This window comes from Zonotrichia leucophrys, chromosome 1A (assembly GCF_028769735.1).
Source record: "Zonotrichia leucophrys gambelii isolate GWCS_2022_RI chromosome 1A, RI_Zleu_2.0, whole genome shotgun sequence".
In the NCBI taxonomy this organism is placed as follows: Eukaryota; Metazoa; Chordata; class Aves; order Passeriformes; family Passerellidae; genus Zonotrichia; species Zonotrichia leucophrys.
The window spans coordinates 59556885-59584521 of NC_088170.1; the positions used below are offsets into that span (position 1 = coordinate 59556885).

The 27637-nt window shown below is 39.6% G+C and overlaps 1 protein-coding gene across 3 annotated transcripts in view; it reads left to right on the forward strand.

Moving 5' to 3' along the window:
• RELN (reelin) overlaps positions 1 to 27637 on the forward strand; it is a 283741-nt gene that overhangs the window by 138543 nt on the left and 117561 nt on the right. For all 3 annotated transcript variants that reach the window (XM_064702887.1, XM_064702886.1, XM_064702888.1), the window contains exons 9-11: positions 11239 to 11335; positions 14383 to 14623; positions 27282 to 27427. In XM_064702887.1, coding sequence (XP_064558957.1) covers positions 11239 to 11335; positions 14383 to 14623; positions 27282 to 27427 — 484 coding nt within the window. The remainder of the gene's footprint in view (positions 1 to 11238; positions 11336 to 14382; positions 14624 to 27281; positions 27428 to 27637) is intronic.

The following is a 27637-nucleotide window of genomic DNA, read 5'->3' on the forward strand; positions in this document are numbered from 1 at the left end:
CTTCAAATATAAGCAGTTCAGCTCTGTGTCTCGAGGATCAAGCCTCTTCTTTGCAAACAAAGAAATAGACACAGGTTCAAAAGCCTTTTTCTTTATTTGGAGATAAAGCTTGGATTTGGCCTCTCCCTTCCAAAATATTATTATAACACACTTTTGCAAAAGTTGGGTTCCCTAATCTGTCAGGATTTACTCTGAATCAACCATTAATCCTTATTTTCAGTCCCCTTTAAAACTACCTTTGTATGGCAAATAGGTCACCTGCAGGATTTGAAAGCTGTTTGCAATCATAAACCATCTTTCCCTAATTGATTATGAGTGACCTGAGTTATGGTCACTTCATATGTGTAATATTGGTGTATATGCTTATCTTGACAAGTGGAACCTCTTACAAGACTCTCAATATGATGCAAAATACTTTTCCTGCAAAAAATAAAATAATAAAACCTGTCCCTACACTTTTGGTGAACCCTGAGAATACCACAGAGCTGGCAAGGAAGGGTTTCTCTCTGAGATCATTATTTGGCATTAACAGGAAGGACTTGGAGATGCATGGGCACAGGTGATCTCCAGTGCCTGAAGGCTGCCAGGCTTTGGCACTGGAAATTCTTTAGGCATCTTCACCGCATGGATCATATGCTTAATGCCTTAGCTATTGCAAAGAAAAGACTTGGCATGAATAAAATCTAGCACATCAACCTTCAGTAAAAACAGTTTTCAGTGAGGTTTTAGCATCAAGCTTTAATCTGTGAGAGTGCTTTGTGATTTTGCCAGATGGACTCTGTTTGTCCTCTCAGGAAAATCCCAGTAGATATTATCCAGAAGATGGGTCACTCATGTGGTGATTTGCTCACTGGTCTGGAACCACAAGCATTTGGATCTTACTTGAAGATTAAGAATGGCCCTTTTTTCCCTGTGCTTGTGGGATAGAATAGAATAGAACCATTTCAGTTGGAAGGGACTGACAATGAGCAGCCACCCAACTATTTCAGGGCTGACCAAGAGTTATAGATTGTTGTTAGCTTTAACATCATCCAGTCACTTCTCTGACATCTATTGCACCTTCCATTGTTCCAAATTATTTGACCAAGTTAATTGTTGATTAAGCATTTGACAAGTATTCCATAGAGGGTTCCACATGTATTAAATTAATCTATTACAATCACCAACAATACCTGCCAGATATTTATCAATGTCCCTTAATAGCTTTCTAATGGAACCCTATAGTAAGGGTAAATGTATATGTCTATTGGTTTTAATATGGTTAACATATTATTTAGAAATATGACTATTGGTATTCAACTATTCAGGACTTTTTGGTAATTCAGGGTGCAAAGATGTTGCTAGGGGTGATTTTCATTCTATAGTACCCCCTTTTTCCCCATTTTTTATCTTCCTCCAAAGGAAATAAAATGCCAAACTCTCTGCTTTTACATACATAAATATTTCATTGGCAATCTTGCAGTATAATCACTTAAACCAGTAACAGAAGTAATAATTTCCCCAATCTTGTTCAACACACTTTCTACTCTTGCAACTTTATTTTCTGGTTGAGTAATCACCCCTGTCTTCACTTCAAATTTCCTGAGCTTTTAAAACCCATCAGACCATCAGTTGTACTTAACTGCAGAGTAATTGTATTACCTGTGGTGCCTTTACATTTATACTGTCATGTTTTTTAAGTGGTGAGGTGGATGTGAAATGCACATTTCTATGTGGCTTAGTTTATTTACAGTCTGTTTTTAATGCTGCTGATTTCAGTCCTCTGTGACTGTAATTCAGAAAACTATTTAAAATCTGCTATTGATTGCTTTTAATTAGTTTATGAGTAAGGGTCACTGATTTGGATGCAGATCTTTGACATAATGATTCCTAAAGGATTTCCATGTCATGTGCTGCTTCACCCTAAGACATCAGGTTAGTGAATCATTAGCAGCAGACTTTGTTTCTCTCCCTGAATTACCAAGGTCACGAGGATCTATGCGAAAGCTGTTTTACTCAGAAAAATCCATGGCCTAATGGTCTTGGTGATGGTTGTTGAAGACAAAGCATGGATAGTGTTCATCACCTTTACAATGTGAAATGCAATTTTTTCACGCTTATTTATTCCACTTATCATTTGTAGCAGCAATTTGCCTTTGTTACCTGTGTAGTCTTGCAAAATTAAACTATACAATTTATTTTATTATGTAGATAATGGAAACACTATTTTACCTTGATGTGTGCTCAATCTACAGATTATCATTATTATTGTTATTATTATTATATCACCAGCATCATCATTAGAATTGTTGAATATGCCCTTTGGATTAGTCCTTACCTGATAGGATTCTGTGCTTCAGAACTCACATTTACTTCTCTATTAACCTCAGCAAATAGATCATGATGAGCAAAAAATAATCATGCAAAAATAAATAGTGCAGCTGATTCACTGAGCTCCATGTCTTTCTGTGGAGCAAACAGCAGTTTCTCACTGCTAGGGCTGTCCCCTAGAGCAGCATCTGGAGGACTCTGCAGAGATGTGCATGGGGTGATGATTCCTTCTGCTTCCCACCAGAAATACCCCAATTCCACTTTGGCTCAGCCATGAGGACAATGATGATTACATTTGGCCTCACGTGACAGCCTGGAGACATTTATCATTTATGTTCTTATCATGTTTTAATTCAGATCTGGTGGCAGCTGCTATATTGACAGTAGTGTTTTTATGCTGTTTATCCTCTGCTTGAATTCAGACCCCTTAAAAGAACATTTCCAAACATGTTTTGCTATGTAGGTCTCAGCTTTGGCTGAAAGGAACCACTGCTGATCATTTTCTCTTAATTTCCATTTCTGTTTAGTCAGTTTTATAATTAGCAGAAGCTATTGGATGACTGACAAATGCCATAATAGCATTTTGTGGGACAGCCTCAGCATAACTGGATAGAGATTTCCTTCAGATTTGCTAGGAAAATTCACTCACACATCTCTAGAGAAATACCACAGTGAAAAATAAATCCCTTCTGAATTTAGCATGGAGGAGCACTTGATTGTGTAAATCCATCACTCTTGTTAGCTGAACACCAAAAAACCTCACAGAGAAAGCTGTGGTTCAAAATGTTTCAGGTATGTTGAGCCACCTCCCTTGCTTCTGTCACCTGCATGGAGGATTTCCCTCAGACACACAAATTCCTTTCTCCAGTGCCTTCCAGGTTTCCTGTGCAGGGGTGGCACATCCACAGCTGTGTTCACAGTGGTACCAGCAGGGAGGGGCAGTTCTGCTGGCCGCAGATTCATTGTTACTGGAGTTAGATTCTGTCCCTTCTGAGCAACAAGAGCACAGCATTAAAAATATTTGAACCCCCCAGGTTGTTTTGTCCTAATTTCTTTCCTATACATTTGGGAAAGGCTTGAGAATTTAATATAGCATAACTCAAGACCGAAATTTGTGTCATTGACCATTCTGTATTTCTTCTGCTTGCTTCATTTCCCATTCTCTCCCAGAACAATGTGGTTATTTTTTGGTGGGTTTTTTTGGTGGGTTTTTTTGTTGGTTTTTTTGTTTTGTTTTGTTTTGTTTTTTGCTTGGCTACCCAAATTGCCATTTGCTAATGTCTGACATGAAACCTACTAATTTCCCTTTTCTGGTGGAAAAGTTTTTTGTACTGAATGCATAGGTTATACATTACATGTGATGTGAAAGAAAAGACAGGTAAGTAATATCATCAAGTACTCCTCACATAGCAGGTGGAAATGTTCGGTGGTGTTTATTTGTTTCACTGAGTTTTACAAGAGGGGCTGCCTAGGTAATGTCTAGATTGAAACCAGGGTTTAAAGTTGATGCTGTATTTGAAAGACATTTTAATGGCCTTGGGGCAAAATGATTTGTGTTGTTTTGGCTAGCCGAAGGTTACAATGAAATATTGTCTTTATTACTTCTGTACCAGGGTTTCTCAGCCACTGTTGGGAATTAAAATGTGAGCGTTAAAGATTTACTACCTGGAGAAAAGCAGGAAAGATGAAGAGCATCAGGATTCAGATCCAGGGCAGGTGGCTGTGCCACCATCTTGCAGCCAAACGTGGGCCATTATGGAATTGGTCACTGCAAATAATAAATTCTGGATTACAGACAGACTCTTCTTAATCCTGCTTATATTATTGTACACAGATAACTTTTGTATGATTAAAAAGGTCCATTTTTTAATTAAACAACAAAGCATCTGTAGTTCCCAGGGTGGGGGGGGACCCCAGCTCAGCAAAACAGTCCTGGCTGTTCCTCCAGTGGGTGAGGGACTGAAAAGTAAAAGCAGACAAAAATAGAAAAGCCCACCAGGAATTGTGAAAAGCAGTTTTTATCAAGCTAATTATTTTCCACCTGTATAGGTAAAGGCAGGCATTTAAAGGCAGGTAATCTGTTTTACCAGTTTTCAGAAAAGAGAGACACCTCAGTGCAGAGCTGTCTTGAAAAAAATTATTTCACAGATTTTCTTGGTGCCAGAGAATTTCCCTAAAGCAGCCAAGGAAAGGACTTTCATATCTGTATATTTAAGACAGCTCCTTTTACATTGGTTCTTGGGACCAATGTGTGTTTTCCACTGCCTCTAGACTGGACTGGCTGTAGGGATCTAAATAAAACTTCATGTATTTTCCTGCAGTATTTTAATACCTTTACCAACACCTTATGGTGCTCATTTGCTTGATTATTGGCCTTCATAGCTGGCTGCTAAACACAGTTACACAAAGGATCTCTTTCTATTTAGTGATATGTGTAAGTGTACTACTGAGCTACTTTCACATGTTATCATTTATATTTTGCCCAGCTTCATTGAGAGGTCACCCTCTCTTAAGGGACCCCCACATAATGTGACATTAACTCTTTAATGGCAACAATGCTGAATCTAGAATGTGGGTGCCCCAGTAGAAAATGCTCCCTGAACACAGGGGTTGCTATTTTGTCAGACATCCAAGAGCAACTGCGTTTTGGGAACATTAATGATGCTGTTGTTTCAGTAGCTACAGTTTCTGGGTGTCCATTTCAGCCAGGTCTGAGCAAGTTTGCTCACTTTGCCTTCAGCAAGGTGTTTTGTTGTATGATGTTGGTGCACTTAAAAGCATGATTAAATTTAGCATCGTGTAATTATTTCTTTGGCAACAGGCTTATTACCCAAGCACATACCTGCTGGCTGTATCTCAGAAAGAGACACTATAAATAGCTTTACATCAGAATAAATTGGACACTGGCATGAGGGAAATACAGCTTTCTGTTTGGCTTATTTTTCTCTCCTTAATATTCTCAGCACAAAAAGCAATATGGATTGTGATCTGAGCTTGTTCATTAAAAGAGAACAAATTTGTGTGAGTGCAGGAAGCACATCAGATCTCTGAATATAAATAGACTAGGAGGAAGTTGAACCAGATAAGTATTTCCTCAGACTTCTCATCTACAGGAAATTAGCTGCATTAATTCATGAAAAGCACATTTGCTGTTATTGGGAATCCTGGCAGGAGGTGGATGGGAAGGGACCCGTGGGTGATCACCTGCTCCATGCTCCCACCAGGATCACACCTGGGCAAGGACTGCCTGCTCAGAGCCCCATCCTCCTCGGGTTTAGCCTCAGATTACCTTTTAGGACTTCATTTAGGAAGTTATTCTGATTGATTTTATCAAGTGTATTTACTAATTATTCTTCTCCTCATCTTTTACAATTTTACAGTGGTGGCTTTTAGCCTGCTTGTCAATCCTTTAGTTTTATTTAGATGTAAAAAACTACCCAGCATTTCTGAAATTGAACAACAGCCTAAATCTGCTAGTGGAACAAAAATTAGCTGCTCTCAGAAACCTGCAGAAAATAAATAGCTGAGACTTTATATTACAAAATTCATAATTCTCACTAATGCTAAAGTAGATGTGATTTTTATGAAAGGCAAGCACCATTGGCATTTGTTTCCTAGTGCCAGATATTTGTTTCAGATTGTTTATCAGAACACATACAAGAGTACAGACAGTCAAAATCCTTTTCCCACAGGGGAAAGAAAAGCAGCCAGCAATAAAATTATTTGTTTCCATGAACAGATAGACAATGATTACAAAATACAATGCAGTTCTTACAGTTTTTAATTTGAATATTTTTTACACTCAAAATACCTCTTTGTATTCTGAGTTCACTCTACAAATAAGGAAAAGCTGTTTAAAAAGTCTAAAGATCTAAAATGTCATCGTTAAAAATCATGTTCATAACTAAATTCAAAGTTGTGACTTCAAAGAAAAAGAAAAGTGCTCTTGTGACCTTCTCTTGAGAAAATTTTCAGAAACAGAATGGAATGAACAGTGCATTGCATATTTTTATATCAGTGCATCTTGTATATCCAGCACTAAATATTCTGTATTTTAAAATGGTATAAACCATCTTCTTCTTGATCAAAAACACACACCTAAAATTATCAGAACCCATTTACCATTCATTATACCTAACTGTATGGTTCATTACTTTGGAAAAAATTATTAGCAAGCCAGCCAGATTTGACCACTAGTCATTTATATTATCCAGTTTGGCTTAATTCAAGTGATATCACAAAGTTATAATCCTTAGCAAACACTAATCAATATTCATCCCATTAACAAAATTAATAAATGTAATCTTGTAGCATTAGATATAAGGGATTCTTCCCAGTGCCCTTTTTTTTTTCAGATTGCATTCAAGAGTCTGAATGCTGTTGAACCCTTCTGAATTTGAACCCTTCTGCACAATTTTTTATGAATCTTTCCTGTTCAGTCCCCATTAGACTGATTCTCCTTAAAGGCAGCATTAGATATCTCATCTGCTTATCCACAGAAGCACTCACAGGAGCTATCAAGGAGTTGTCAAGAGGCAGAGGACATCACACTCTGTAAGGAGCAAAATATTGCTTCCCTTGCAGATGGCACCCAGTTTTATCTCAGCAAAACACCAGCTCTGATCAATGTTGTTAAGAAATCCTAGAGACCAACAGCTGTATGAGTTGGGTTTCTAAATCTGACACAGTTGGAGGCAAAGCCGCAGTGAGAATTAATTTTGCCTACCATTGTCAGCCTGGATACAAATAACTGAATATCTGGATACGAACAGCTGATATGTGGTGCCTTCATAACACCTCTCCTGAAATACTATGCTCTCAGAACTGCTACCTTCATGGCACTTAAAAAATAAGGTAGCTAAAATATTCACCAGTATTTTAGATGGCCAAAATCACCTTAAGAAGACCTATAATTAAAAAATACAAAAATCCCATGACTGTTTCTGTTGGATAGGCTGAGAGTGGTCAGTGCTTGTCAGGTCCTGGCTATGGGTTACCTGTCCTGTGAAACAAGAAGCAAAAAAATTGAGAAACATACCTTTGTTTCACTTTTCTATTCTTTCCTATTTAGCTAAGCAGAATTAACAAAGCAGTTGTCAGGATGTGTTTAGCAATCCCAAAGTCTGCCAGTCAAAACCCTTTTCTATTAGCATCAGTGCCTGGACTCAACTATAAGAAAATTTTGTTTTATTGAAATTTGGTTTAGGAAAAAAATCCAAACACGTGAAGCACCTGGCAAATAAATTAGTGTTTCAGAATATTCAGTATATGGAAATGGCTGGGTTTTATAACAGAAGCTGCTCGTAGTTTTTGATAACAGACAAAATTGCTGTTTGAGCTTCAAATGTATCATTTAAAATTAAATCCATGAAGGTTGTCTCTACTCTAGCTTTTCTCTGAAAGTTTTGGAAGTCTGTGAATATCAGATTAAAGTCTATCAAAAGGAGTAAAAAAAAAAAACTCCAAAGGAAGAAAATACTTTGTTCCTGAAACACAAGGACAATCTTGCCTTGTATATATGTGAAGAAAAAATTTTACTATTTATTGGAGGATTGTTTGGGGTGCCCCCCACTCCCAATAGGTAATTACACATGCAAACCCTTAATATTGAAAGTATAATCCTAACTCTTAGCCATATTTATCTAGCAATAACCTCACCAAGGCATCAATCTTGCTGTGACATACTCATCTTAAGGAATAAACAGCATTTTTTTCTCTAATGCAGTAGCTTACTAACAGAGACTTGTTTACAGTAATCATTGTGCAGGTTTTGCTACTCATTTTCAGGGCTAATTCAAATCCTGGGCTTTCCTGATTGAAAGCAAACCAAACCTAATCTCATTCAAAAGGTTTTATGTACAACTTTTCCTTCAGAGGACAGGAAGGTGTGAATATTTATGGCATGATATCCTGCTCCTGCTTCTGTGCTCAGAGCTGACAAACTGTTTATTGCCATCTCCGGGAGCTGTGGGAAGGACACCTCCCTCCCGAGCTGAATTGGCCCCAATTCCTGTGATGTTATTACTTGAGTCCTGATCATATTTTTGTTCAGAAAGTCAAAATACAGCTTTGTTGGTCGAGGTAGAGGCAAGCATCCAAAAAGCAGATTTCTATTTTAAATAATCCTAGTTCAGAATTACTGAAATAACAGTGATAGGGACTAACAGCCATAGTACAAAGTAATAGTAATATTGAAAGTAGTATTGAAAATTATTTGAAAGGCAGTGACTTGCAAGAACATCTCAGTAAACCCTGTCCAGTAGTGCAATTGCATGTTCACCCTCCCCCCTTTTCTTGGTGAGAAATTCCTAAAGTAAACTAGGATGTGTATCAGTTTTGTAAAAGATTCAAGTACCAGATCAATACTTCTTCATTTTTTTTAACAGTTTGAGTTTTGCAGAATTAGATAGGTGCATGAACAATAATCTTATTATTCTGAGTCAAGAACATAAAAAAGGAGGCTTTAAACACGGATAAAAACACATTTGTCATCACAGCCAGTAATTGCTGCTTGAGGACTTTCCCAAACTATCTTTAATCTTAATACAATCCACCCTGATGGTTAAAATAATAATAAAACCCAACATTTGTGTCCTTTTTTTATTGTATCCACTACTTTTTTTCCAGTATCAAAAGTGAAATACCTTGAAAAGCCATTTCTGAGTGGCCCCATTTCTTTTAAGCAACAGCTTTGGTCCTCATTGCATAGTTGAGGGTGTTCAGATCTAGCAGACAACATTTTTCATGTTGATTGTGCAGCAAATCTGGCTCTTTCCCATTTTTAAGCAGCACATTTCAACTTCACTTTGTTAAGAGCACTGTACCAAAAGTTGATTGCAACACTAACTGGAATGGCACATGTTATAAAGTCTATATTGCTGGTTATCTTTACTGTTTATGTTATTTTAATTTCTGCTGACATAAAACTCAGTATGTTGCTGTTTTACCTCACAGCCTCTGACTGGCCAAAGACATCAAACTGGCTGTAGTTCCCTGAATTTTGAACTGGATTCCTCTAAAATAAAATGAACAAATGTGATTAAGGGTTGGAACTCCTAAATTCCACAGAAGTAGGAAGTGGCAGCAGATGTTGCTCAGTAAAGTAGACCATCCCAGCAGATGGGCAAATATGAAACGCAAAGGCTTTTCCTGACATCATTTGGTTTTAATATGATAGAAATAAAATGCCTTGTCAGTAAAATATAACCAGACAGTTGCTTTGTAGTCATTTTGGATACATGGCTGGTAATTCAAAGTCCTGCTGCCTTTGCAATATTAATTATTCTGTGCGTCTTTACAGCAAGAATACGTGTCAGACCAGCTGAACACGCCACATGCAGCTGTAGTGGCTCGGAAGTATCTGTTACTCTATTTGCAATTTAGCATTAGTGAAAGACACAGGAAAACAACTTGGATAATTCCCAGGAATCTAGTTGATGTATCAGAGAAAATTTTAGACACAGGACTTCGCCCCATGTTTTGGAACAGTTTTTCCCATGTAGAGGTTTGTGATGTGTGTCTCAGAGTTGAAAAGCAGTTCTGTAGGGCTGAGAGCTGTGAATGTGAACTGCCTCAGGGGAGTTGGGGCTGCAAGCTTTGTGCTTAATGACATATGTTCCCATTAAAATGTGTAAGTTGTTCTCTTGTACAAGTGGTTAACACCTTTTTAATCAGGCCATTTATTTCTTTTACAAAAATAAGCACCCCGGGTTGGAAAATGATACTATTTTATTGTCAGCAGCGTGTATATACATTTATACATTTATTAAAATATGTATTTACACTACTTTCAGTGTTATTGAATGAATCTGAGACACACATTAGCATAACATACTACTTGTGGCACATATAATACGCATTTGTAGTGTGAGCAAAGCTGTGGTACTCACTCAGTAGTATCCTGATGCCATCAGACGTGCTGTTTAATTGAGAACTGCTTCTCTTAAACATGGCAAGTACATGATGTCTGCTGCTTTCAATCTCACCTGCTTATGACATTGTGTCTTTGGAGCAAAGGCTAGGATGTGTCTGTTTCACTGAGCATCACATTTTCTGAGATGGATGAATTATCTGGTGTCTGAGGAAAAATAGCATTTTTAGTGTGTTTAATTACAGCCCAGGTTGTTTATCTTGTTTTCTGGGATGAATTTCTCAATCTTGTTTTCATCTTATTTTGACTGCCCCATGTATTAATTGTTAAGCTCATCTTTTGTGACAACACCCAGAAGGCACCCTTTTATAAATCAAAAGTAAATATATTACCCTACCTTGCAGGGGTGCCATAAGGCTTAATTAGTTCATTTTTGTAAAGTGTTCTGAGATTCCCAGATCAGCATCAAGTGTTTGTTATTAATTAAAGGATCTAGGGAGTATATTGGATGATTTCTTAATTTAATTTCCTTCAGGCAACCTTAAAATAACTAATTTTGTAATATCTTTGTTCTTTTAAATTCCTAAATCACATTTGCTCTGGGCTCAAGTAATTCTGTATATATTTTCCTCTCACTGTATTTTTATTTCTAGACTTTATTTATACAGTAATATGAAAAACAGTCTTTAACTATTTTCCCTGTGAATTCTGCTATGTGGATTATTCTCGATTAAGAAGGTTTTGTTTAAACATTAGCTGGTGGGTTTTTCCTGCAGTTGGGGGTGTTAAGTAATTTACTTGGCTTCCCCTGGGAAATTTGCAGAGATTACATGGCACTGCTGTGATTTATCATTTCTACTTTATTTCTGACTCATAAAGCATGCATTATTTTGTGTTTACTTTCAGCAACAGATCACAGGAAATTTCATCATCAATCAAAGCACTTTAAAATGGGCAGAAGTGATAAGGTGACAAAGGCACAGTCAGCAACTGTGGTTATTGGAGAATCATTTCTGCTTCATTGTGTGGTAACACTCCTCATTTCATTGCTTCCCCAGGATCGGGCTCGTGTCGCTTCAGTTACTCAGATCCCAGCATCACGGTGTCCTACAGCAAGAACAGCTCTGCAGATTGGACTCAGCTGGAGAAAATTAGGTTTGTTACAGCTCTTTAATAATTTTCATGTTTTCCAGCTGAGCAGGTGGTGTTTAAACCTGGCTCTTTCAAAACTTGTTTTATTTGTTAACTTTTCAGTTCTCCTTGTTCATACAAAAGATGAGGGGAGAAATTCCTGGCTAATTGTAGAACTGCCACCAGGTTTGGTAAATCACAAATTCATCCATTGGCTATGTGGGAAGTGAGGAAGAGAATCACTTCACACTTAAAATCCAACTCCAATAACCAGCAGGATCAAGTGCCTGAAAAAACAAAACTTTGATGACTTTTTGCATTTTAGCACCATTTTTAATATCAGCAAGGGGCATATTTTATAATATTTCAAGTTTCTACTTTGGTAGATTAAAATGTTCAATAAAAACATTTTATAGTTGTATATGAACATTTGGCTCTTAACACTCTTGTGATAACAAGATTATGACAAATAGTCCCTTGCTTTTAAGCCAACTGGCATATATGAAAATGCAAAGGATTATGAATGGAAAATTTAAATCTTTTTATCACAACATCCACACCTTTAAAGAGAGCCAGTGTCAAAGATGGATTTTTCTAAGACAGCATATTTTATTAAGTAATAGTAGGAAAGGCATTTTGTGCAACAGCATAAAAACATAATTATGCAACTGGGGAAGAAAAAGCTGTTATTTATATATAATGTACTCATAGCATCTCAGTGTGCCTTCCTGCATCCCTTCAGTGTCACTGCTGTTTTACCTCACAGCTTCTGACTGGCCAAAGACATCAAATGTGTCTTGCTTGAGCTAGAAGTGGCTTGCTTGAGCCTGTTTTCAGTCCTTTGAGGCAAATTGCAGAGCAAAAGGGTCCTTAATTTCTGATGAAGAAGCAAAACTCTAGCTGGAAGGTTGTGTATTTCACTATCTCATCCTCCAACTCCTTGTGGGAGTGGAACTACAATTTAATTGAAAAAAACCCATAAATTTTAGTAAAACAAGTGGTGCTAATTCTTATCTCAGAAAAATATAAAGCGAGAGTCATTCACTGCAGGCACTGGAGTTGCCTCAGAGTAACCACACAACGCATTCCATTTTTCTCACATTGATGCAAAATTACACACCTAGTCCATAACATCAGCTCAGTTGCTCTCATAGCTCTGCAAGCCGGCAAACTTGAGAGTTGTGAGGATGCAAACAGAAACCCTTGAGACCAAATTTTTTTCTGAAGTTAATGTGCATGCAGTTTGACCTCTCTTTCCTCAACTTTGTTCCCGGAGCCAGCAGTAGAAAATAGGTCAATAGAGCAATGTCGTGCGAAGGGGAGAGGATGAATTATGGAAGGATGCTCATTGCTCCTGTGCTCCCTGTGAATTGCAGTGTTATTTGAATGTGCCTCAGCAGATTTCACATGCAGCTCCAGAGAACACTGGGAGAACTGGGAGGAGACGGGACAGGAGAATGAAGGGGAGGTGTTGTATTTTGTGGGTGGGATGTCAGCTCTGGGCTCCGGGGAGGGAGGGCAGAGATCCCTGGGGAGGGCAGTGCTGTGTGTGGGCTCTGGGACCGAGGACAGCACCTCAGGGCGCTGCTGCACTGCAGGGTGACAGACACAATGTTCAGCAAGGGCAGGGAGATCTGTGAGGGCACAGTCTGGGTGTGAATATGGGACAAATGCAGTTGCATTTCAGCATTTTGCTTTGCTTTCAAAAGAGGAGTTCCTTTATTTTCTGCTACAAGAGGAAGCTATTGGTGCCCTTTTTCCCTGAAAGCTCTGGATTGTCTCTGACAAACTATTCACCCTTAAAAGCATCACTACCAAGGCAAATAGAACATTGACTAGCTGACATCTTGCAAACCTCATTTTTGTAACTCCTGGCAGCCTGAGGTTTCAATGCAGCTGATTCATATGCTGGGTGTTTTTTGAGGTTTAACCCCACCCAGCAGCCAAGCCCCACTCAGCCTCACTCTCACTCTCCCACCAGCAGGACTGGGAAGAGAACTGGAGTGCTAAAAACAGAATTCATGGGTTGAGATAGAGACACTTTAATAGGGAAAGCAAAAGTTGTGCAGACAAGCAAAGCAAAGCAAGGAATCAGTTCACTGCTTCCCATGGGCAGGCAGGAGTTCAGCCATCTCCAGGAGAGCAGGGCCCCATCACGTGTGATGGTGACCAGGGGGACAAACACCATCACTCCAAATATCCCCCTTCCTCCTTCTTTCCCCACTTTATACACTGAGCATGGTGTCACATGGTCTGGAATATCCCTGTGGCCAGTTGAGGTCACCTCCCCCAGCCTCCCATCACCCCCAACTTCTCCTGGGTGAACCTCAGTCCTTTCACTGCTCTCTGAAGAGCTCAAGGCCTTAATCACTGCCTATTACTAATGCTCCAGGTCTGACTCTCCACCCCTCATTCTGTATTTTCAGCAACAAGACAGAGGACAAATGGATCGTTTTTTCTGTATTGTTCTTGAAGCAGAACATGGAAAGACAACCTGGCCCTTCCCATTCACAGAATTATCCTGACAGCAGGGGTGTGGGATTGGAAGGACATGTTTGCCAGAGAAAATTCCTAGCTTTTCTCTCCAGCCATTCTGCTCCATGCAAATCTTAAGAGACTGAGACATCAGAAGTCAGCGGATTCTTTTGATGAAGCAAAAAATCAAATTTTGTGAGACCAGTTTTTCTAACGAGCTTCCCTAAAATTTTCTTTTGGCCATACCTGGAAAATACCTGACAATTCTCAGTCACCTTCTGTGACCAGGACTGAGCATGGACATGGTCCTGCTCTATCCTATCCTCCTGCTATCCCAACACCTGCACTGATCTGTGGTTTATTGCCTTAGCTTGCACTCTCTCTGAAGCCAGGCTGCCTGTTTGGGCTGGATGTGCCCTGCCTGGCACAGTGGGACTCTGCCTCAGGACAGGTTTTTTCTGATCTCCACAGAAGCTTTATCAGCATACCAGGGATGTTAGCACAAGCATGTCACACCTAGAAAATGTGTTAATTGAGGGAAAAGTGTTCCTGACTATGGCTTAAAATTGGTCTAATTCCCTGTCCTTGTTTTTCAGTGCCCCTTCCAACATCAGCACAATCATCCACATCTTGTACCTTCCTGAAGATGCTAAAGGGGAGAATGTCCATTTTCAGTGGAAACAGGATTATGTTCTTGCTGGTGATGTGTATGAAGCCTGTTGGGCATTGGACAATGTCCTGATCATAAATGCTGCTCACAGAAAAGTTGTGTTAGAAGATAATCTGGATCCTGTGGATACTGGCAACTGGCTTTTCTTTCCTGGGGCCACAGTTAAGGTTAGTCTGATTTTCCATGGCTTAATGTTATTATTACTCTTGTAAGTAGAAGACAGTAACACCTGACCAAACTGTGATCATAAGAGTGTTCAGGCAACTCCATCTGCTTCTAGCATTGGGCTCCTTTTAGCTTTGTTTTTACCCTTTCTCTATCCCATTGGGGCCCTCCAAAACAATGCAACTTTTCTGCCATGACCAAAACCAAATGGCATTTATACTGTCATGTCAAAGATCATGAAACAGAAAATGGAAAACAGCTTCCTTTCAGCAAAACAGTGCAGTATTTTTGAAACAAATTCAATTTTTTCTGTTAGATATTTTAAATACCTGCTTTTTAACTTGGTCTTTTTCAGCTACAACTACTCACTTCACAAATCATCCCAAAAAATGTAAGGTTTCCCACATTTTCTGTCTGTGAATATCCCATCTCCATTGCAGCACAAATTCAGGTGGTGGCTGCTTCTTAAGATTCTCTTTTTTAGTATGATCCTGTTTTGCTATGTGAGATACAGCAAGACCAAGATCCAAGATCCATTCTACCTTGAGAAAAACTCTAAGGAGCCCAACAGGATCCCTGTGCACAGAGTACCTTCACATGCAGATTTGTTCAATATTTGTGTAACACTTGGGTCCTTGCTGTCTATGTTTCAAAGCAGACAGAAGTTCAACAGCTGATGACTTTCTGGTTTCATCCTATTTTCATTCACAAAAGCAGTTTTGATGTCAGGGTTCATTTATGATGCTGTTAATGGTTTTGGCAATTGCACAGGAAACAGATGTTGAATACTGAGGGCAGTAAGAGTTTGGTTTTGGCCTTGTCCTTTTCCCACAGAACCTGATACAAATGGCTTCAAATTAACAGTTTAAGACATAAATATTCCCACTAATCATAGTGCCATCTTATTAACTCTTTTTTTTACTTCAGCAGGGTCATTTAAACTACATTGGCAAAGTTTTTACACAAGGTTTTAGAATCAAAACCATCCAATCGCATAGTATTTAATGAATATTATGTGATTGGTTAACACTTGTTGTTTTGCCAGTCTTATCTCTGGATTTTGAAATCCAGCCCACAGATGTGAAGGTGTGAAAGAAAAGCAAGGGTTAATGTACCACAAGCACTGTTACTTTTCTCAGCTGTCCAAGCCTAAACGCTGCTTGCTCTTTCTGAAACATGTATGAACAACATCTAAATTTCAACAAATAACTCTCTTTTTTTTTTGTTACTGTTTATATGATTTTTTTGTTGTTGTTGTTGTTGGTTGTGGAGGTTATTTTGGGGTTTGTTTAGTTAAACCCAGCTAGTTTGTGCCAATACACAGCTAGGCATTTACAAAAGACAAAGGACCTAAACCTGGAGATCACTGAGAGTTTCTAGACAGAAATCCCATCAAGGTCAAGCCTTTTATGACATGAGTGAGGTTTCACCAACCTGACAGTCCTCCAAACTCATCTTCCCTTTCAGGTACAAGTGAAATGTGCAAATGCCTGTTTCCAGCTGACCTCTGACTCTGTGTAGCCACTTACACCAGGCTGAGGCTATGTGTGTGTAGGCACCCTGGCTTAAGGCTATGTGTGAGGCAGGCCTTTAATTCTTCATGGGACCCTGCAGTGTGTCTGTATTGTCACCAGAGCACTCCTTCACTCTTTTCATTTTTAGCTCTTGCTGCAGTCTTCCTCAGATTTTCAGGAACAATCTTGCCAAATATAATTTGAACAGATTTTGCAATGTGAATTTCATGTTATGTCAAATGTAAGACTATAAATTGGGTCAAGATTTACATCAGATCAGCATAAAACCTGTCGTAGCATTCTAACACCAGAACAAATTTTTTGACTTTTTTTTTACTTTTCATATTTGGAATATTATATATGATTTACAAAATCTTTTATTGTTTTCTTTAAAACACCTCTAATCTCAGTTCATCACAAACATAATATTTTATATAAGTAGAAAGGTAAAAATCCTTGTAGAGTGTGCTAATGACATTGAATATGGCATAGAGGAAGGCTTTAGAAGATTTCTCTATCATTGCCAAAGTCACTGGCGCACAGAATAATATTTGAGAAACTCTAACAGTGTTACAAAGGTAGCTTCCGTCACAGATAATTCTAGTTCCCTTTTTTCTACAAGTCTTTTTGCTTCCCAGACAACAGGAACTTGCTAAATAGTCCTGATCCTTGTTCACAAAGTCTGTACAGCAATTTAATTTTTTTCTATACATTTTTACTGAGGGATCAGCAAAGTGTCTGCAGCTTCCCCACGAGGGAAGCAGAGGGGCAGGCACCAATCTCCTCTGTGGTGGCCAGGGATAAGGTCTGAGGGAATGACAAGAAGCAGTGTCAGGGGAGATGTAGGCTGGCTGTGAGGAAAAGGTTCTCCCCCAGAGGGTATTTGGGCTCTGAACAGGCTCCCCAGGGCAGGGGTCACAGCCCCAGCATGACACAGCTCAAGTGCTGGAACAATACTCTCAGGCATGTGGTGAAATCCTTGGGATGTCCTGGGCAGGCCAAGAGTTGGACTCTGATAATCTCAGTAAGCACCATACAACTCAGGATATTCTGTGATTCTATGCAGTTTCATTGCTGCCTCCTGCTATCTTTTCTAACTCTCACCTATGTGCCTGAAGTTCCCATACTCACTGTCACAATGCCGAGCTTCATTCCAGTCTCACAAGACCTTTTCTCTGATACCCAAGCCTGTTTGTGCCATACAAGTTACAATTCATATCCTTCCATCCTCTCTCAATTTATATTTTAGAAAACCTAGCCTTAAAAATATTTATTGAGGATCTAACGTGTAAGATTAGGCCATTAGACCCTCTCTGTCCTTGACAGCAAATGACACAGCAGAGTGTGCATCCACAGGCAGATGCTCTCCTCACAGAGGAGTGGTGTCATCCTTGCTGCCTGCTGAGTCCCTGGCTCATCTTTGAGGGTACATCCCTTGAAGATAACACCATTGGAGTGGACAGTGAGAGTATTGCTGAGAAATTTGCAGCAATGTGTTCACTCACTCCAGTCTGGTGGGTCTGGATGCTGTGTTCTCAACAAACACTGTGGGAACTTTCCTGTGCCCAGCTTGGGAAGCAGTTTCTCCTCCTCTCCCAGTCTGCCTGAGCTTGGCCCAGGGATTTCCTTGCATTTCCTGCTGCCCTCAGGAGCAGTTGCTGCTCCTTTGAAAGCACATGGCTGGTTGCAGACACAGCTGGACCTGGCTACTGAGACAGGATGCAAGCTGAGAGATAATCCTTTGAGCTTGTGTGTCTTGGTTCCAAAGAAGACAGCAAAAGGCAAGAGAGAGGCTGTTAGCAAGGCCAAGCAACCCTTAGGAGATTAATTGGATCCACTGAACGTGTTTATCTGTGTCGGGCTGTGTGGAAGGGTGTTGAACAGGATAAATTCCTGACTGGGCTTCAAGATTTCCAGTGACAGCTCTGAGCATGAGCATGGCCTCACAACTGAGCATGGTCAGGATGATGCTCTGGTGATTGAGATTGCTGAAATGAATGGAAAAATGCTGTACTTCTGTCAATAATGCTCCTTGGAGCTCTACTCCTGTGTAACAGAAAACCAATTTCAGCTTTCATTGGGCACTTCATAGATACTGTATATTTGACCAGAAATTGCTGAGCTTTGAGGTACAGCATTTGGAAATCCTTTTGTTTTCTCTGATTGTTCTAGTTCAAAATTGGTCCTTCAAACTCTAAAACTAATTTTGAGAAGGGAGACCACCTCAGTAGCCTTAGAGTTTTTGTTTCTGTGGTGTTTAATTGCACAACAATAACATTGAGACCAAACCACCTGTCTCTGGAATTTTTCCACATTGGGAAAGAGCAGTATGGATCATTTCAGACGCCAGAGGGACAATGTATTTGGTCGTGGTGTGTTAAGCCAGTGACACTTCATCTTTGAGAAGAGTCAAATTACTGAATTGCTGACTCTCAGTATTTGCAGCCACTCTTCCTTTGGGGGCTGGAGGTTGCCATTCATCTGGACAGCTCGGTTTGTTTGGTCTGCAGGGTTTGGGGACTGCACCTGAGGCTGATTGTTGGTGCTGAGCTCTGTGTGTGCAGCCTGGCTTGGGATGGGGCAGTGGGGGCAGGTGTGTCCCAGCCTCACTGAGCAGATTTGGTTTATGACTAGGGAATGGTAACCACAGTGTTATTTACTACTGTGGGCATGACAAATAAACCCTGAAAATATTCCAATCCCAGTATCCTGATTCAGTAGGCCCTTTAAATAACAGGTCATCACCATTCAGTTCCTTTTCATTTCCCAGATATACATGCCAGTGTAGCAGAAGGGAAAGTTGCATAAGAAAAGTCACTCACACTCAGAAAATATGCTGAAAATACATGTAAAACACTGTGACCTTTTACCACACCCTGAGAGAGCAGGGCTGTGCACATCCCTGACCTGCAAGTCCTTCCTGAACCTGCATTGTTGTGTGCTGCTGAGCAGAGAAGACATGCACACAGCCCTGGGAATTTGGCAAAAAGAAAGGCTGATTTAGCTATTTGATCCTCCCTCATTCCAGAGTAGATTTACAAATGTCTGAATACTCTGTTAATTAATGGAATGGCTTTGGATACTCTTCTTAAACAAACATCCTGATCCATATATATATCTTTTGGGTTTGTTTGTGCTAAAATAAACAAGAATTTTTTTCCTTTTACTTTTAAATTATTGCTTTAAAAAGTGTTCAGGTATCCATTTTCTGAATCAGTTTGAATGTATTTGTTTAAAGGAGGAGAGATAATAGTCCATGTATGCCAGTGTGAAAATGTCAGACTGAAATTGCTATCACCTTGTATTGGTCAAAATTACAAAGAGATAGATTCTTCTGACAAGATTCCTTTGTTTTTTGTATAAGATGTATCAAGGCAGTATTTATTCTGTGGGCCAAACCCAGCCTTCTAGCCAGCTGCTTTGCCTCGCAGGAGCCCTTATCCACCACATCTTCCTGGGAAGAGACGGGCAGACTTCCTGCTGCACCTCATCCGAGAGACATTACTGCTTCTCTGTGGGTGGGACGAGGAGTGTGAGAGGGGAGGAGAGTTGAAGAAAGCAGTGCAGGGTGCACAAAACCTGTCTACCAGCTGCCTTTAGATTTTGGCCATTCTGAGCTGTGCCCATGAGGAGGCATTTGTGCCCCAGCCCATGGGTGGAATTGCTCTTGCCTTTTTTTTATTCCCTAATAAACAGACTTGTAATTAAAATAAGAATACTTAGATACAATGCCTAGGAGTTCATTAGAGCTGGCAGGTGGTTGGCTGTAGTGCTGTGAGTCATTTGGGCAGCTGAGAGTTGATGTTGGGCAGCAAGGCTGAACCCACACCTTTCTCCATGCCAGTTCCCTGTGGCTTGGAAGTGTTGAGAGGGATGGCAGGGAGCCAGCCTCAGCTCTGAGCTGGTGTCCAAGCACAGGGGGTCTTCCTGCCTCCTAGAAGGAAAGAATTTGATCTTCACAGGTCACTGTGAGATGCACGTCAATAGAAATAACAAGAATTGACCCATTAGGTGCCAAAGAGTAGAAACAACTTTGCTTGATTATTTCTCACTCTGATTTTACAGTGGTCTAAATGCACACCATTGCTTTCAGAGGAGCAGATAATGCTCAGGGCAGAGTGCTCCAAACATCAGTAGTTCCCAGGGCATGGAGGAATAGCTCAGATCATGCCAGTTAAATGAGTCATTAAGGAAACCGGTCATTGCCGGAGCAATCGATGTTGTACAAACATCATGAAATGTCCTAGAAAACCAAGAACCACACAAATCATATGAATCACTCATAAACAGGCAAAGTGTTTGGAGCATTAGCCTTTGAATAACAGTCTACAATCGGAAATGATGAGTGCAAACACACTTTATGAAATGTTTCTTGCTGCATCACAGGATGAGTTTCATCCCATTGTTTTGGAAAAGGAAGGTGCACTATAACCCTCTGTGCTCCTGGTCTGCTTGTGCAGCCAAGGTTTTTGTTCCGTAGCCTACATTAAATGATGTAAAAATGTAGCACATGGGAAAGACTAAAGCTCTGGTTTTCTCATGGGAATGTATTCTAATCACATTGGTTCTTTACTTTGGTTAAAGAAGGAATTTCAGGCCAGGAGCATTAGCAGCCAGATTCACAGAATTTAGAATTTGAAGTTGTCCCTGAATTCTGTAACTGCACCTTTGCTGACTGACATATTGCATACAAAGTATGATTTTATCAGGACTTAATCTAGCCTTGTACCTGCTATCATGTCAAAATTTTAAAATTTCTAAAACCTGCATGACTCATTTCCAGAAAGACACAATATCTAATTTACAGCTCCATTGACAATGTTGCTTCAATTAATTTTCTTCATCTTTCTTCTTGTTCCTCTGCTTCTCATATCTCATCTGTTTGCATTGCCTAGATTTTAATTAAAAAACCTCTCCTCTCTAAGGAGCAATCTGAAGTGGCAAAAATAATCACTTAAAATATTGCAGTCATTAAAAAATTGGCTGCGGTCAACGCCACGCATTTTCAATTTGCCGACAAACGATATTTTCGTTTCTTTTTAAAGTGCATTTTGTATTTGAACAGCATACGCCAGCCAGCCTGGCTATCAGAGATGCTCCTCCAGCTGGGTGGGCTGCGTGACAACTCCTTAATGGGGGAAATTGATGGCCCTCTGCTTGTGTAGAGGTGAAGGCATACTGGGCAGATTTCTTTCCATCTGCCGTCAGCCCTTTGCAAGCTGGCACTGCCCAAATGCCCAACACATTCATTCCAATGCAAGAAATGTCGCCAAAAAATAAATTGTGAGGCTACAGCTGTCTGAAAGAATCATCAGGGCCATTAGGCCCAGGGGAGATAATATGAAGAAGAGCATCGGTGTTCGTCACTGATAAAAAGCTAATTAAATGATGGTAAAGATGACTGTGAGTGCTTTAAAGGCATAGAGGTGAACAACATTTTCATGGGAGCACAGGAATGAACCTCAGGAAGATGATATGCAAGACCTCAGCCAAAAATCTGTTACACTGAGGAATTTCACACTAGTGTTTCCTGTTGATGCTTTGCCGAATGGCACAGTTGTATCATTTAGTTGCCCTCTGTTCCACTCTCCAAGTAAAGAAATCCCATACTGTAAAGCCAAGAGGTATTTATTGATTCACAAGTTTGACTTGAACAACAGGGACAGAAGCTGGCTAGGATGAACTTCAGTGCTTCTGTTTACATTCCTAATATTTGTCTTTTGAGTTTCTAAAAATCTTCAGGCCTGTGTGCTTAGCTGCAGCTGTGGCAGAGGCTGATCTGGTTGAGGCTTGTGCTGGTTCCCATTTCAGGGTGGACTGGAGATCTCCAGATCCTCCTGGCCAACAGGTCACACTGAGGGTAGCTGATGTCTCCTTATGTGGTGCTTGCATGCAAGTCTTTAGAAATATGGAGATTGTTCAGACATGTTACATGATGTAGGATCCCAGATTCACCTCAGGCCCTTATTTTCTTATGAAACCTTAAAGAGATTCAGTTGTAAAGGACCTGCTTCTCCAAATCTGACTTTCCTGCTTTTGCTGACTGATGGTTTTGAGCAGTCATAATTTAAACAATTCTGCATCTCATGATCAAGAGGCTTTCCTAAAAGAACATAAAATCTAAGAAGTGTCTAAGCATCTAAAGCCATGCATTGGTCTCTCTCCCATTAACTAATGTCTTCATAATATGTTGTAGAAATCTCATATGAATTAGTAAAACTTGCAGGGTCTTGTAGACAATTTGGCTAAGAACTGTAGCGATAAACTGAAAATATTCATAGACAACAACAATTTTAGAGTGAAAATGTATTTTTTGTACTTGTGATACCAATGTAGCATCAAAGATTCCTTATCAAGGAATTTACCATTGCTGCCTCTCCATCCACAAACCCAAAAGAGAGCCTGTGCCCCAGGACATTGCCATCCATTTATAAAACAGGGAATAAGCTGGGGATGGGAATCAGTGGGAGTAAAAGGAAATGCTGCAGGAGGGGAGAATGCTCATCCTGGTCATCAGTGCACTCTTCAGAGCAATCATTGATAAGGCTTGCTGAAGAGAGCATTAAGCAAGTGTCTGAAGGAAATCATGTGGGCATTTGACAAGAGCAGTGGGGAGAATGGGCAAGGACCTGCAAGGTGGGTTGTCTCGCCAGCACATGTAGTGACAATCATTGACAGCCAAGGAAAAGTGGCCCAGAAGATGAAGCATGTGGGAAATGGTGGAGGCAGGTGAGGATGAGCCATGCAGGGCCTTGAAAATGGGGAAAAACCAGTGATTCCATAACTATCCAGTAGAAAAACTTCAGAAGCACAACAAATTCAGAGTGAAGATTAGATTGAAAGTAAATCCAAGAATGCTGAGATTCAGGAATACATCCAGCCAATTTTCATTTTGCCCTATTCTTGCAGAGCAATAGCTTAACAATTACAGCCAGTGAATAAGGTAGTGCCAGACTAAATTAAAATATTTGTGGGTTTTTTGGGTTTTGTTCTCTTGGGATCACCACAGTCCCTGAACAGAACCTGGCTTCTTTCCATTTGGCAACAGGCAGGGCTTGTTTATTTAGGAATACAGCAGTTTACTTATGTCAGGCTGATGGTCCCATTCCAGTTGCAAACAATGGGCAACAGCAACTGTTGTGAAGAGGCTTCATTCAAGTGCCTGTGTCTTATGTTCTATTGTGTAGGTGATCTTGGAGTAAACTTTGCTAAATTATATTTATCAGATTTGTCAAAGAACTTATTCTCTAAATTAACTTTTCCTTACAAATTAGTTAACATTTCAGTGTTGTAATTTGCACAAGGACACACTAAATGTTCCACATGCATTTAATCCCCTTTAAACAAAATTGAATGGTGCTTCAGTTCTGGACCTACAGCTGATGCTTCCATGGTAACAAGGGCAAATATCCTACAAGTGGCTTTCATTTGGCCCTTTTAGTTACAAATTTTGCATAGCAAGTTAACTTCCTCTTATTTTATAGATTATTTAAATGTAAATTAAAATTAAACAGAGAACAAATTTAATCTGGAATTCATAAAAGAGTAATTACATAATCCAGAGGATCTCCAGTTTAGGGAGAGCTTAATCCAGATGGTTTTAAAACTCATTATGTGTACATTCCACATTTTTTACCTTTTGGGAATAACAAAATAAACACTTGTGAAATTCAGTCCTTAATAGTGGAAGTATGTAGACTTCCACCACAAGTGTAAAGCCTTTAATTTGGGAAAGAGATGACACAATATGTAAATTGTACTTAAGGGGTTTTTTTCCTAAAGACTTGAATTCAAATGTTGGGTTGAACCCAAGAGAAAATGAGTCTGATGGTTTCAATTCTGTCTTTAATCTGTTCAAGCCCTCTGCAAACCCACATAATAGTCCAACGTATTCAGCAGCCTCCTGGATGCTGAACAAGACTGACAAGGTAGGTGGGGCAATGCTGGTGAGCACCATCTCCTGCAGAGCTTCCTTTGCTTCTGGAAAATTTAGCTGAGTGCTCTTTGACGTTTTTCTTCCCTCAGCAGCCCATCAGGTAAAAAAAAAAGAGCAGTAAAAGCAGTGACAGATAGTGACTGCTTGGGAAGATAAAAGAAAAAACCTGAGGGTGATGGTTATACAGGCAGGAGGAGAGAATCAGATCATGAGTGGAGGAGCCCTGGCCCTTGCTTGGCCAGCTCAGCTCGTGGAGCTCATCCCCATCTGCTTCCCCCATGCTGGCTCTGGGGCAAAACTGCACAAGAAAATGGTGGCACTCCCTCAGAACTTCTGTAAAATCCATACCTGGGTTTAGAGCACGTTTCTCTTTCTCACTCTTTTTTAAGGTCATGAGCTTCTATTACATGTTTCACAGGTATTTAGAATAACAGGGGAGTTAAACCCCAGACTGAACTTCTCTTCTGTGTAGCTGTTTCACAGGAGCCAAAGCTGACAGGAGCAGATTGTGATTTGAGCCATACGTTGTGTGGTTCGTTAACACATAAAATATTCATAAAATACATATTCATAGATACTATGGAGCATTTCTGTATAAATGCAGAAATATAGCTTTATAGAACTAATTAAATAAATTATGATTTTGAGCTTTCATAAAGTGTTCATTATACACCACTGTATAATTATTTATACCCCCCTTGCCAAACTGCCCATTTATTTATCTTGACAGCCTAAATGAAAACTCCATTCAATAAATATTCTGCTAGACAGCAGAAGGATGTACAAATATTAAAAGATAATTAGGTTGTATCTGATTTGTGTTTATTTTAATAGATGGTTTTAATCAGTCAAGAGATTACTAATTACATACCCACTATCAAATGCATACTTACATATAACTTAGCACCTGAGATATAAGTTGCTCTTATAGAAGATATTCCTATGCTTGTATGTAATTCTAATATCTACCTCAGTAGGATCTATTTAGCTGTTTGTTTCCTGAGATGAAGGTTTATGTATAAATTTGAATAAAGTTTTAGCCTGAATATTTATTTTTAGTGTATTTATTTGGCTGCCTGCAGATAATGAGAGTTTTGTGGCAGATTGATTGACAGATAAAGGATACTTGATTTGTCTTCAGCAAATGAAGAAAATTCTGTAAATCAAGAATCACAACAAAGAAATTGTTCTTAAAATTCTGATGTTAGCAATACTGATGAGTGTGAAGGTTAAAATCAGTAAACAAAAGCAATTTCTCAGTCCATTATAAATAACTGCATAGTACAATTGCTGTTTTTCAAAGAGAAGACATAAAACTGTCTCATTAATTTCTGCTAGTTATAATATATTTGATGTGTAAATTATTCTGCCTTTTCAGTGGTGTATATGGCGTACTGTGTGTATGCTGCATTAACAGACCAAGGAGAAAGGAGACTTGTGACAAAATCTATTTAATTTCTGTGATAAGTTATCAACACTTCAGGATCTTTCTATTGCTTTGACCTTTCTTTGGGAAAAAAACACTTTAACAGCAATTAGTTTATTTTAGCAGTTGAAACAGTCTTTAGGTTTTTACAATGTGTTATATTTTTATGTGATATTTATTCTGTGTTAATAAACATAGAGCTGTTGTCATTCAAGTACAGAACAGGAACTTTCTATACAAAAATCAGACTTCAATTACTCACAGTTTTTTCTAACAATGTGTAGGCACCTCCAGAAATATAAAAATTATGTTCCTTTATATAAATTAATTGCTGAGGTATTGACAACCATACTTGAAAATCATCAATAAAAGAATTTCAATTATGTGACTTTATTGATAAACAAAGTGTTATAGAATATGACAAAATGTGTTATTTTGTACTTTACTCGTAAAAACCCATAGACTAAGATGTAGTGAGCAGTTTTCATTTCTTGCCCCACCTTTCTCTTTGTTAAAAATCTAATTATTCCCTTATGTGACGCTCCCATGACCTTTTTAAGTGCAGAAGATGTGATTGTCATATTTTCCCTTGGCGCGTTATGAAGGGGTTCAGAGACAAGAGGGCACTGCACAGACAATACTGAAAAGGTCAATGCAATTTGGCATTATTGTATCTCCTTTTTAAATACTGAGATGTTGTAGGAATGCAGAATTATTCTAATTAATAGTTCCTTAATTCAGCTTCCTGTCTTAAGGAGCAAGATCTCTCTCTCACACACACACACACACATACATACACATGAATAAAAGAAGTGTTTGAGAGAATTATTCATTTTGTCAGTACTTTTTGTAATAGGAAGAACTCAAAAAACTGCAAAGTGTTCTGTTTGCATTAAGACAAGGTAGATCTTCTTTAGAAAATTCTAGTACCTGTTTCCGCCTCACAGATTTGGCAGATTTGCCTTTTTATCTGACACACAAGAAGATAAAAAAAGTAGGATGGAAGAAAAAAGAAAATTTATGCTGTGACCCCCTTGTGCACCTCAGAGGCAGCTCCTGCCAGGCCAACACTCCTGGGGAGTTCTGGTGGCTGTGGCATGTTGGAGGAGACACAATGCACCATTTGATGTTGCTGAGGCAGTATGTGCAGAAATGCAGTAGGAAAAGCAGACAGTGGGTTTGGGAGCAGCCTCAGGACCCCTGGGATTGCTCTATCACGAGAGCTCTTGGCCTCCAGAGCTATTTGTTATGCAATAGCATTTGCTAAATATAGCAAATACAGCCTTTTCAGCCATACACTTGGGGCCCAAAGTTTACTGTATGGCAATGCATAGCAATTTTACACACAAATACCTCTTTTGGCAAAAATTCAAACCCAGAGATCTGACATGTTTCACAGCACAAAACTCTTACGCCTACAAAATCTCTGTAGCAATATTTGAAATACTACTGAAGTTATTTGCAGACAGAGTTGTGTGTGGGCAGACATAAGGAAGATGCTTTAAAACAAAAATAAGCACCCAGAGATGTGGTACATGACTTCTCAATGCAAACACAGTTTTACCATGGTCTGTAGTGGGTTTGTAGGGAAGCAGGTACAAGATTAGGACACAATAATTGTTACGACACGACAAGGAAGATCCAAGATAACCATCTGGTTTTTATTTAGTTTCAGGCATCAGTGAGCCCTTAGATAAGTACAGCTCACGCTGAGCTCTGACAATGTGTGAACACTGCACAAACCCAGCCTAACCTCAGCTCCCCTGTGCTCCTTGTGCCCACAGCACAGCTGTCAGTCCGACGGGAATTCCATCTACTTCCACGGCACCGAGGGCAGCGAGTTCAACTTCGCCACCACCCGCGACGTGGACCTCTCCGTGGAGGATGCCCAGGAGCAGTGGGCAGAGGAGTTTGAGAGCCAGCCCAAAGGGTGAGTGTCCCCAGCCAGGGCAGGGCCCTGCACAGGCCAGCAGCAGCACTCCAGGGAGGAGGAAATAGGATAAACAGGGAATTGCCTCTTACCTTTGCTGTGTAGTCAGTGATGACGATAAATAGCAATACTGTAAATAGCCCATGGTTGCAGATTTTAGGAAGAAATAAGTACAAGAAGTCCAGGAGGAACAGTTTGTCTCTGGACCAT